Raw genomic sequence first — 12,162 nt, 5'->3', positions numbered from 1 at the left:
ACCCATAACACAAATTTAAGAGAAAAATAAAGCCTAGGCTACGAATCTCCTTTGAACCAAGGGCAGAATTAGCTTAGCTCCGCCCCAACACAAATGATACCGAGAGAGAAAAAGTGGCCTAGGCCGGATGACACTCAGGCTTGACAGGCGGAGGGGGAGTGGTAGGGCTACAACTTCTCACCTCCTGATCGGTGACAGAGGAGTAACTGGGCGACAGGACCTGGGCCAGACGAGCCTCGTTTTCCTTGAGGGGAGCCTCGAGCTGCCTCTCCAGAGCCTTCGTGGCTCCGTGCAGTTCTGCGATGCACCGCTTCTGTTCGAACGTGAAGGCAGGGTGGTGTAACACCATAGTGTAAATGAGGAGCATCTCCTTGACATGGTTGACGGTCTCGGTTGCACCGGCGGGGCTCTGGTGGGCTTCCACGAGAATTTGGTACAAGAGACTCGAACACGTATGATTCATTGGGCTGAGCAGAGCAACCCACACTATCAACTTGCTACGCGTCCTATCATCGAGCACAGTAGACAATTGGGCTATTTCATCAGAGTTGTTGGCTTTGCTTTCCGTTTCCCTGAGATCATGGAAGTCCCTCTTACCGAGGTCTTCCACACATGTACTGATAAACTTGAGCTCAAGTGGTAAACACATGTTTAGTAGGCCACAGAGCAACTCGAGGCGGTGATGTGGCTCATTGTTCTTGAACCACTGGCACACCTCATCTTTACACACCATTATGACAAGCCGCCACTCAACCTCCTATCACTTAGCTGCCCCAGACACACCACGCAACGGCAATAAGCTGGAAATTTCCTTTCTCGAAAACCTCATCTTAATATATGTGAAGTCGCCATTTGCACCCAAATGAAAATGACGTTCCAATAATGTTTCACAAGTCATCTCTAATACGTCCAAACTCTTCTAAAGAAACGGAAATGGTTTGCGCGTTTTATCTTATACTACAGTCTCCTTAATCTTCTTGAAGACGAATAATTTTTTTAAATATAGTCAAATAATGTGCCGTAAATTAACAAGAGATATAATACAAGGATAGTTTATGTCATCATTTTTCGGCAAGGGAACCAGGGGGAACAACATTACCAAAATATAGAATGTCAAAATGATCGTTCAGAAGGCACGCCTACTGGACATTAGAGGCTCCTGATTTAGTTGTTTCTCTCACTCTGTATTTATTGTATGCTTGTTCGTGACGGATTTATTGCATTATAAATCCTATTGTTGTATAATTGTGGGAAGTTACTGACTCACGATGAACCTTCCGGTCATTTAAATCACTGCCGCAGCGTAACGAAATTTTATGAAAGATTTGACGCAAGTGACGTCGGGTTTACACGCCTGCAGCAGCTCATATGTAAACATGGTCGCGGTGTCGGCTGCAATTTCGAAAACGATGATGCTCCTCGGAAATCTGCAGTTGAAACAGATTTACGCCAAGTCGAGAAAGTCCGTCAGTAAGAGAACGTATGCGACTTCTAGGGACCAGAAACCTTTCATGTCTTCGCAATATTGTCTAGATGTAGTTAAGTAAGTATGCCACTCTAGCTTCACGACCCTAAAGGTTATAGTAGCTAAGTTAGGTAGTACCTAGCCTATTCTTCGAATTTCCGTTAGGATATAGTAGCTACGTTAACCTAGGAAATTAGCCTACCTAATAATACACTGGCAACAATAGGTATGTCACCACATTTTCCGCTTAATTACGTTGTAACATTTCACTAGCCCCAAGTATTAGGGTAAAAAAAACCCATGGTACAGGGTTGGACCATGTACGATCAACGTGTATGGTAAAACATCACAGCAGGCCAAACAGGCCACCTACAATCAACGCTTGCCACCCTCCGAAAAAGTACATTATAACGCGTCCTGACACCGGAGATGGGCATCAGTCGCGACGTCTTGTTGGTGAGAAAACGGAGCTAAGACCCCTTCTTTTCTTTCGGAATAAATAATTTCTCCAAAGTTAGAAATTAAGGCCAAATTTTAAGATTTAAACAGAGGGTAGTGAAAAGGGTGGCTACGGCAGTGGAAATCTCACCAAAACGCATTAGAAATTTTTACTTACAACTAAAAATGTTTCGAAGATTGACGCCATCTTGATGTTTACGGAATCGCTTGTGTCAACAAACTTCCCATTTCCTGAGCTAAATCTGCACACCACTTGTACCCATAGACGCTGGGGCACTTTCATCACAACAATCGTAAACCAACCTCTTACCAGCACTTATTCAAGGGGACTACGGCATTCTTTGCGGCGTTTTGCGCTCTTCAATTGTTTATCAGTGTTGTCAATTGGTATGTGTTTACCCTCCTAACTATGTATAAGACTTACACAAAACCGGGGAAATAGGTACAACCCCAAAAAAGTACATTATAACGCGTCCTGACATCGGAGATGGGCATCAGTCGCGACTTCTTGTTGGTGAGAAACGGAGCTAAAGACCTCTACTCTCCTTTCGAAATAAGTATTTTCTCCAAAGTTAGAAATTAAGGTCAAATTTTAAGTTGTTCCGACACGGCATACAAACCTTCGGTCCTTTTACAATAGGAAGGTACTAGCGGCAGCTGGATAGGTCGTAAGCTTTCGAACAAGGGGTTCGGTAGTTAACTGCTTGTCCGACAGGCGCGCAGCGCGCGACTGGGAGGTAAACAAATCACTTTGCTTTCGGCCTCACAGCGAGTGGACTGTGTGTGTTTCGAGACTGCTCTGCCCGCTTCTCGTCGTTTGCTTTCCTTTGAGTATATGGTTGTGTTTGTGTTGAGTAATCATTGTAAGTACAATCATTTCCTCTCTTTTTCATCAATTGTGATTTATCTGATCAATTATGGAGTCTCCACGCCCCGCTACCCTCCGGAGATTGTGCCCGGGTACCGAAGGGCGTAAATGCGGTAAGTTCCGCTCCTTTCCAGAAATTGATCCCCATTTTATTTTGTGCGCTCGGTTGTCGGGGCCGCGAATGTACCCGAGCCGAGCCCTGTGAAGTTTGTATGTCTTGGTCGGAGGCGCAGTGGGGCTTGTACGAAGGTAGGAAGAAGCGAAGGCCTGCAAAGGAGTCGTCGGAAAGCTCTCCCGCGACTCCTTTGGTTACGGACACTTCGTCTTCTTTCCTGCCGCCCGCTCAGCTCCCACGTTTGGCGCCTTCCCCTTCGGGGGGGTTTTTATGTCCTTCTCCTCACCCGATCTGTCGAGTGTGGAGGAGGGCGCGAGATACCCCGACGTTGAGTTGTATTCTGGGTCCTCTATCCGTTCGTCTACATCGCACGGACGGGTAGAGGATCCTGCTAATCACCCGACCTTTGCTTCCTCAGGTGCTGTTGCCGTGAAGGACGACCTCAGACAGGTGTGGGCATCGTTGGGTCTGCAGGGCGTGCCGAGTGTCCAGGGGGCTGCTCTACCATCTCGCTGTCAACTCCTGGCTATGCTTCACCTCCTCACCTGGTGTACACCCCGCAGCGGTCTCTGTTACACCAACTACATCGGTGCAGGGGCCAATCGCCGTACCACCGGGGAGTGTGATGCCGCCGCCTGGGTTTGCCGTGCTGCCCTCGACCGGACTTCGTGTGCCCGAAGAGCTCGCCCCTGGACCTCCCACCAGTACCTAGGATGTCGTGCCGCTGGTCCGTCCACCTGGTCTACCTGCACAGCCCTGCCGGACCTGCCCAGCCGCTGTTTACGGACGTGATGTTGCCGACCACTGCTGCCGTTCCTGTATCTGTTCCTGCTGTCTCCACTGCTGTTCCTGTGATGCCTGCACCTGCTGACGTTGTTCCTGTTCGTGGCGCCGCTGCTCCCGATGCCGATCTGTCGGACAGGTGCGTCCGGGCCCTGTTGCTTCGGCAACAGACAGCCCCGCTCCGCCCTGGATGACAGATCTGACATCGGTCCTGAGGAAGCTGACGAAGAAGAAGAGGAAGAGGAGGAAGGTGTCGTCGTCGTCTTCATCGTCTTCTTCGTCGTCGTCTTCGTCTGCCGCCTCTTCCCCCTTCATCTTCTAATGGCTCCACAGCCTAAGAAGAAGAAGGTCTACGCTCCGGTGAGACGGGGGGTTCTTCCGCTGGTCAACCCTGCTCCTTCGGTGGCAGGACACCCGTCTCTTCTTCCGCCAAGGAAGAAGACTACGGGGACCAGAGGGGTGCCGGCTAACACCGGCACTTCCTCGCCATGCTGTTAGTGGTTTGACCACGGCAGCAGGATCCGTCCTCGGCCTCTCGTTCGCGAGATGGTACCGAGTGTACGGTCGCCTACCAGCGACCGTGCAGCTAGGAACCAGACCTCTGAGCCAGCTCAGCGTCAGGTTCACGGCACGGAGCGGAAGACTGGTGACAGCCGCTCACGCGACTCTCACCAGACCAGCTCTCGCTCTCGCGGCGATCAGCTGGCTACCCGGGCTGACGTGACGGTCCACGACCGGCCACGGGCTGAGGCTGAGGCTGGGAAGAGGTCCCCCCGTTCGCCGGCACCAGCCACGGCTGGTACCAGCGACGTGACGCGCCGTGAGGATACGCACCGGTCTCACCGTGACAGTGGAGCTCGCCGGTCGCCTGACCGTCACTCACAGAGAGCGATCGGGTATGGCAACCAGCACCAGCTCTTCTGACACACGAGACCGGGGCCGCTGTCCTCAGTCCAGCCGTTCTCCACAGCGAGACGGCTCGACCAGGCCTGCAGCTCGATCGCCACCGCGGGTTGACGATCGCCTGCAGTCCTCCAAGCCCACTGGTTCTGCAGCGAGCGAGGATGGAGTGTCAGTCTGCCTCTCCCATACCTTTCAACCCCCTCGGGTTTACACGGGCAGGGAGGAGCGAGGTATTGAGGAGTGATCGTGAGGGGTGTGCGCCCCTCAGGATCCCACCACGACGTCCTACGTACAGGCACGGTTCTCGGACCGGCCAGGTCGTATGCACAGTGGCTGGAGGAGACCGAGAGGGGTCTGTCGCTGTTCCCCCCCTCGAGGGGGGAGGGTCTCGGGAGCTGCTCCTGTTCGAGGGACTGGATGGTCCTACTCCACAGGATGCAGTCACTCCTGAGATTCAGAGGAACTTTGCCGAGGTAATTGCGCTGATTCGTCAGCACAACGACCTGGGGGAAGGATCCGCCGCTCCCACCATCCGAGCCCACGTCCCGGCTTCGAGTCGTTCTGGGGACCCGAAGAGGGAACCCAGACCGACGGTGGGTTTGCCGCATTCTGAGCTTGCCGACTCAGTGCTGGACCAGGTAGAATCTCTTGTCTCCCGGGCAAGACGGTTCTCTCAAGTTCTGGCAGGTCGAGCAAGCTGCTTCCACCTCCTCTGCTGCGACAGCGGCGTTTTTTACGTGCCATCTAGGCCACCCGATTGCCGCCCAAACAGGTGAACCCAGAGTTAGCCAGGCTAACGCCGGTGTGTGTCTGCAGCAGCTCCTCTACGAGAACCTATGGTTTCCTCGCAGCAAGAGGCACTCGGCAGGAATCCACTGCCATGGCAGCTTTCCAGGCCGTCTCCTGGATAGATCTGTGGTCCCCTCACAGTATCTAGGTCGCAGCCAACTCGGGGTGGGGGAATTTTCTCCCGAAGATTGACTCGGCCTTTAGGAGACTTTGCCAGTCTGGGGGAAGAGCCATCTCCTTCCTTGCCCACCCAGACGGTTAAACCTGTGGGCCAACCTGGTTCTCCGATGTAGGGACGCTGTCCTTTACTTGAGTTTCCAGGGCGGGCTGGGCGTGAAGCGGGCATTGGGCACTCCGCAACGGACCTTTACGGAGTTCCACGTCTCTCTTCTTCCCAGGAGAGTATGGTGGACGCTGCGGTGGACGACGGCGCACTGACGACAGTGACCTGTCTGGTTCACCAGGCAGTTTCGAAGGCTTCTGGGCAGCCTCGAACTGCGGCCAAGGCCAAAGAGCTCGGGTTAGCGCTTCCACGGTGGCTAAGACGGTAGTGCGCCCCCCTCTGAAGCCCCGTGGAAAGACTCGTCTTCTTCGACTTCTGCAAAGGGGAGCCCGTCACCAGCCCTCCTTCTCCCGAGGAGGCTCTGGGAAGAAGTCGAAGAAAGGGGGGAAACGCTAGGGACGGCGTTCCCCCTCACCTGCTGCCGGAAGTGGGGGGAAGGGGGGGTGCCTGGCCAGCCATTGGGCAACTTGGCAGCGCTACGGCGCCGAGACCTGGATTGTAGATGTCCTTCGGGAGGGATATCTATTACCCTTCGAATCTCGGCCACCCCTCACCTCCAACCCAGTCCAACAGCAGTCGTACGTTCCAGGGTCATCGAAGGACGTAGCATTGAGACAGGAGATCAAGACCATGCTGAGCAGAGAGCTGTAGAACTCATCACGGATCAGTCACTGGGCTTTTACAGTCGACTCTTCCTGGTGGAAAAAGTCTACGGGAGGCTGGCGCCCGGTTGAATGATCTCTCTCCCCCCCCAGAATTGGTTTGTTCGCCAGACCCGGTTCACGATGGAGACGGCACGTTCCGTTGCTCGCTCCATCAGGGAGAACGATTTCATGCTTTCAGTGGACTTGAAGGATGCGTATTTCCAAATACCCATTCATCAGTCCTCCAGAAAGTACCTCCGCTTCATCCTCGACGGGACGGGGTACCAATTCAGGTCACTTTGTTTCGGTCTATCAACCGCCCCACAGGTGTTCACGCGAGTGTTCACCTCTGGTGGTCTGCTTGGGCCCATTCGCACGGGATACGTCTGATGAGGTATCTCGACGATTGGTTAGTCCTGGCGAGCCCCCGCTCGCAGTTGCTACAGGACAGGGATCGACTACTCGAGTTCTGTCGCGATCCTGGGTTCGTTGTGAACTTCGAGAAGTCCGATCTCGAGCCCAAGCAGAGGATGAAGTACCTGGGTATGCTGATCGACACGGTAGCAGGGCGAGTCTTCCCCGCAGACTCGCGATCAGCAGATTCAGGGAGGCAGCCAACCAGTTCCTGTCTCGGCAGGAACAGGTAGCTCAGCGATGGCAAGTCGTGATCAGACACCTGTCGTCACTCGAGAAGTTAGTCCCTCACGGGCGTCTTCACCTGCGGTCTCTCCAGTGGAGACTAAAGGAGAGTTGGTCACAGGCGACGGATCCCCCAAGCTTTCCAGTGTCACTGACACCGGAGGTGAGGCAGGACCTAGCCTGGTGGCTGGACGACAGGAACCTCTTAAGAGGAGTGCCTCTGCGCACTCCCCCATGGCCCCCCCAGGACATGCAGCTGTTCTCAGACCCGCATCGACCGAGGGATAGGGTCGCACACCTGGAGGAGTTACTGACTTCAGGAGTGTGGGACGAGAAGACAAGCACCTTCACATCAATGTACTGGAACACAAGGCAGCGTTTTCTCGCTCTCCAAGAGTTCCAGGACCGCTTGATGGGACACTCGGTGGTGTTGATGTGCGACAACACCACGGTAGTGGCCTACGTCAACAAACAGGGGGGCCTAGTGTCTCTCCCGTTGTACCAGTTGACTCGGCAGGTGGCACGAGGGGGCCCGAGGCACACTCAATTAGAGCTGCCGGGCACGGTACATTCAGGGAAGAGGAATGTAGTAGCAGACACGTCAGGGCAGTGCATCAAGGTGATGGGAACCGGGTTCTTCTACGGACCAGGACGTGGCGGAGGCTCTCAACCTGTGGGGGCGACCAGATCCGTGGATCTGTCGCCACCCGGCACAACAGAAAGCTTCAGGTTTTCTTCTCAGCCGTGCCGGACCCATGGGCAGCTGCAGAGGACGCTCTTCAACACCCGTGGGACAACCTCTTCGCTCCTATGCCTTTTTCCCCCGTTCAGCCTGATTCGCAAGGTGATCAGTCGAGCACTGGTCACCCCGAATCTCAGGATGATCCTGGTGGCTCCCAAATGGCCACAGGCCATTTGGTATCCGGACCTGCTGGCTCTTCTCGCAGGAGAACCGAGAGAGATTCCCCCTTGGCACAACCTTCTCCACCAGCCACACGTCGAGCGGTACCACCAAGCAGTCCAGTCCCTACGACTTCACGGCTGGCTGTTATCCACCATCTCTTGCGAACGAGAGGCTTTTCTCGTAGCGCAGCAACAGAGATGGCTGGAAAAACGTCCGTCAGTCCTCTGCAGCTGTGTACCAGGGGAAGTGGGCCGTCTTCTATGTGGTGTCGTAGACAGGTTTCTATCTCCTCTCAGAGCCACTCTTCAGCAGGTAGCGGATTTCCTCGTGTTTCTTCTTCGCTGAGAGAAGCTCCTCTCAGTCCCCACAAAGTCAAAGGATACAGAGCCGCCATGGCTCTCGTCCTGAAACTGAGGGGATTGGACATCTCGAACTCGTTCGAGATCTCCTTGCTTATGAGGAGCTTCGAAAGGTCTTGCCCACCCAGGGAACTCAGGCCCCCTGCGTGGGATGTGACTCTCGTCCTTAGGAGTTTGACTCGAACACCCTTCGAGCCACTCCGAGAGTCGTCAGACAGGGATCTGACCCTCAAGGCCCTCTTCTTGCTGGCCCTGGCATCGGCGAAGAGAGTAGGGGAACTTCATGGTCTTTCCTATGATGTACGACACTCCAGGGGATGGGGATCTGTGACGCTCGATTTCGTCCCGAACTTCGTTGCGAAGACTCAGAAAGAAACCGTCGGTCCCTGACGACAGGTTCGAGTCTTTCACGATTCCCTCCCTAATGGACTTCACCGATAATGATGCGGATGAGATGCTGCTTTGTCCTGTGAGGGCGCTACTGGCGTATCTGAAGAAAAAACTCGACACCTCGGGCCTGAGTGTCGACGCCTCTTCGTTAGCACCGGGGTAACCAAGAAAGAAGTATCCAAGAACACTCTTTTCATTCTGGCTGCGTGAGTCATCAGGAGGGCGTATGAGGCTTGGTAGTGACGACATCCGTACGTCCCGTCCGAGAGCTCACGAAGTCAGAAGTATTGGCCCCTCGTTGGCGTTTCGTAAGAACTTCTCCGTGGCGCAGGTCCTGAAGGCAGGTGTCTGGTCTAACCAGACTACCTTCACCTCCTTCTACCTTCGGGATATTGCCCACAGGTCCTTGGATACCTTTTCCTTGGGACCCGTTGTGGCTGCTCAACAAGTTGTGTAGCTAACCCAGACCCTCGCAGGCTGAAACAGCATCGAGTCCTGGTGTGACTGTGTGGATGGATGTGTGAGTGAGTGAGTGACTGGCTCCCTCTTCCCATCTTTTCCTCCTCCTCTACCTGTGGGCAGAGGGCCACGGTCGTCACTACGCTGGATGAGGACGAGATGCAGGTGAGCTATATGACAGAGCCCCATCCTATCCCTTTCACTAGGGATAGGAGCAGAATATCCACCACTTCCTCCTACAAGGGGGGGGAAGTGGATGCCTACAAGAGACAAACCCCATGACTTTATATTTGCTCCTGTACAGGAACAAGTTCTTACATTGCTGGTACGAAGAGATACGCTTGCCTCTCTCTTAGTACTCGGTCCAGAGGTCTGACCATTGATCCTGCGGTGCACACCCCGATCAATCGGACAGAGGCTTGGATCCCTCCCTCGCTCTTACGACCATGGAGACTTCCAAGGTTGGGCAAACACCAGTCTGTTCACAAAAGACTCAGATTCCTCCCACCAAGAAGTGAGTCTTCCTATTGTAAAAGGACCGAAGGTTTGTATGCCGTGTCGGAACAAATGACAATTTGTCCAAAATTGCATTTGTTCCGATACGTAATACAAACCCTCGGTCCTTTAACAATAGGAAGGTAACTAGCGGCAGCTGGGACGGTCGTAAGCTTCGACGAAACCAAGGGGAGAACGGTAGTTAACTGCTTGTCCGATCGTGCCGCGCGCCCGCGCGCACGAGAGGTGAAGAATCACTTTTGCTTTCGGCCGCGGGTGTGAAGGACGTGTTCGTCATCGCTCTCTGCCCGCTTCATCGTCGTATGCTTTGTTTATATTGTGTTTTCTACTAATGGTTTGGTTTGACTTGAAAATGAAACTGTAAGTACACTGTTTTCATTTTCATTACTTAATTATGAATCAACATGGAGCTATCGCCGTAGAGACGGCGATTTCCGCTCTTTTCATGAATTGAACCCTTGAATTATGTCTCGGTGCCGAGGGCGGGCGCACTCGCGCCGAGTCATGTATTTTGGGCGAAAGTGTGTAATTGAAAGATGTAATGCTAATCTTTTTCATTATATTTTTGCCCTGTGCGTTCGTTGCCGAGAGCTTGATTGCGCTCGGCAAGAGCCTCTTATTTTGTATGAATAGAATGCAATGAAAGTGGATTCGCAATGCAGTTTTCTTTTCATTTTCATTTATTAATTGCATCAAATTTAATTTTGGATCAATTTCCGCTCTTACCCGGGAATTAATCCTTACGATTTATTGCTGTGAAAGTGAAAATAGCAAGTGCAGTATTGTTCATTTTCATATATATTTATGATAGCATCATATTATTATGGATCAAGTTTCCGCTCTTACCGGGAATGATTTTTCCCCCTCTTTAAGTTCTATGAAGTGAATCGCAAGTGCAGTATTCTGTTTCATTTTCATATTACTTTTCACTGCTGTGCGGGGGTAGGGGAAGCGAAGGTCTGCCAGGAAGTCGTCGGAAAGCTCTCCGCGACTCCCTTGGTATCCGATTCTTCGTCTTCTTTCCTGCCCCCCCGCTCAGCTTCCTCGTATTTTTGTTTTTGGGGTCTTCCTTCCGTTCGGGGTGGGGGCATGTCTCCCCCCCCCCCGTGCGTGAGGGAACCCCTCTTACTAATCTGTCTGTGCTACCGCAGGTGCTACAGCCGTGGGAGACGACCTTGGACAGGTATGGACCACTGCGGCTGCAGGGCGTGCCTAGCATCCACGATCTGCTGCAGAGTCTAGCGAGGTCTGGGGCGGTGACCTTGGAGTGGTCTCCACTACTACCTTCACGGCCGCTTATGCTGCTTCCCCCCGCTGTCTACACTCCCCATGCTGTGTCGGTGACGCCGTCTGCCGCTTCTAGGGCCGGTCCGCCGCCGTACGAGGGAGGGTGTATGCCGCCGCCGCCTGTGTTTTTTTTCTTTCTTCGTGTTGCCTGCCCCAGACTTCGGCCTGTTCCACCAGCAGCTCGTTTCCCCCTGGACCGGCCGGCCGCCAGTACCACGCTGGCTGCCGATGATTCTACGAGGCGATGGCTGGGCCTGCCGTACCTGTCGCTGATGTGGTTCCCGCTACTGGCTTGGCTGTCCCTTCTGGGTGTTTACCGCTGCCGCTGTTCCTGCCGCTCCTGAGCTGGTTGCTGTTTCCTGTCGCTCCTGGTTCCTGCGCCTGTCCATGCTGGTCCTGCCCATGGTGTGCTTCCCCAGTCCCAGGTCCTTCCGGACAGGTGCAGTCGGGCCGTGTTGCTTCGGCAATGTAGGCCCAGACTCCGGTCCTGGATGGAGGACCTGACGACTGTCCTGCGTGAGCTGACGAAGAAGAGGAAGGTGTCATCTTCGTCTGTTTGCTGCCTCTTCCCCTTCGACTTCTAAGGCCCATAAGCCGAAGAAGAAGAAGGCTGCCATCCCCCCCCTAAGAAGTCTCCTTCGGAACTTCTAAGGGCCCGTCCCACCTCGGTGGGACGGGGGGTCCTTCCTGCTGGTCCTCCTGCTCCTTCGGGAGCGGGGCCCGTCTCCCCCCTTCCGTAAGGAAGAGATAGACGGGGACCAGAGGAGTATCGGTTAGCTCTGGTACTTCCTCGCCTGGTGCTAGCGGCGATGCCGCTACGCCAGGTTCCGGCTCGGTCTCTCGTTCGCGGGAGATCCCGAGTGTACGCTCTCCCTCGGGAGACCGTGCAGCCAAAGTTTCGGCGCCAGAGTTCGCTCGGCGCCAAGACCACGGCACGGAGCAGAAGGCTGGCGAGAACCGCTCAGGTGACTCTCGCCAGGCCAGCGTCCGCTCTCGCAGCGACCAGCTGGTAACCGGGTTTTGTTATTCCCCCTAAGAAGACTCCTTCGGGAACTTCGAAGGGCTCGTCACATTCCGGTGGTGACGGGGGGGTTCTTCTGCTGGTCCTCCTGTTCCTTCGGAACGGGCCCGTCTCCCCTTCTGAGAAGAAGAAGAAGAAGACGGGCTACCGCTGGTACACCCTCGCCTGGTCTTGGCAGCTCTGCTGCTAAGCCAGGTACCGGCTCGGTTTCTCGTCCGCGAGAAGTTCCGTTGTACGATCTCCTTCGGGTGACCGCTGCAGCCAAAGTTAAAAGCCGA

At 54.2% G+C, this 12,162-nt stretch overlaps 2 protein-coding genes across 2 annotated transcripts in view; one reads left to right on the top strand and one right to left on the bottom strand.

Annotated features, from left to right (window-relative positions):
* Positions 1 to 887, bottom strand: part of LOC135221928 (mucin-2-like) — a 176,394-nt gene extending 175,507 nt beyond the window's left edge. The window contains exon 1 of the mRNA XM_064259952.1: positions 182 to 887. Within this exon, the coding sequence (XP_064116022.1) occupies positions 182 to 733 (552 nt within the window). The 5' untranslated portion in view covers positions 734 to 887. The remainder of the gene's footprint in view (positions 1 to 181) is intronic.
* Positions 888 to 1,009: 122 nt separating this feature from the next.
* Positions 1,010 to 12,162, top strand: part of LOC135221929 (NADH dehydrogenase (ubiquinone) complex I, assembly factor 6-like) — a 172,124-nt gene continuing 160,971 nt past the window's right edge. The window contains exon 1 of the mRNA XM_064259953.1: positions 1,010 to 1,543. Within this exon, the coding sequence (XP_064116023.1) occupies positions 1,317 to 1,543 (227 nt within the window). The 5' untranslated portion in view covers positions 1,010 to 1,316. The remainder of the gene's footprint in view (positions 1,544 to 12,162) is intronic.

The sequence above is a fragment of the Macrobrachium nipponense genome, chromosome 3 (assembly GCF_015104395.2).
Source record: "Macrobrachium nipponense isolate FS-2020 chromosome 3, ASM1510439v2, whole genome shotgun sequence".
NCBI classification, from domain to species: domain Eukaryota; kingdom Metazoa; phylum Arthropoda; class Malacostraca; order Decapoda; family Palaemonidae; genus Macrobrachium; species Macrobrachium nipponense.
This window is presented reverse-complemented; position numbering and strand designations above follow the sequence as displayed.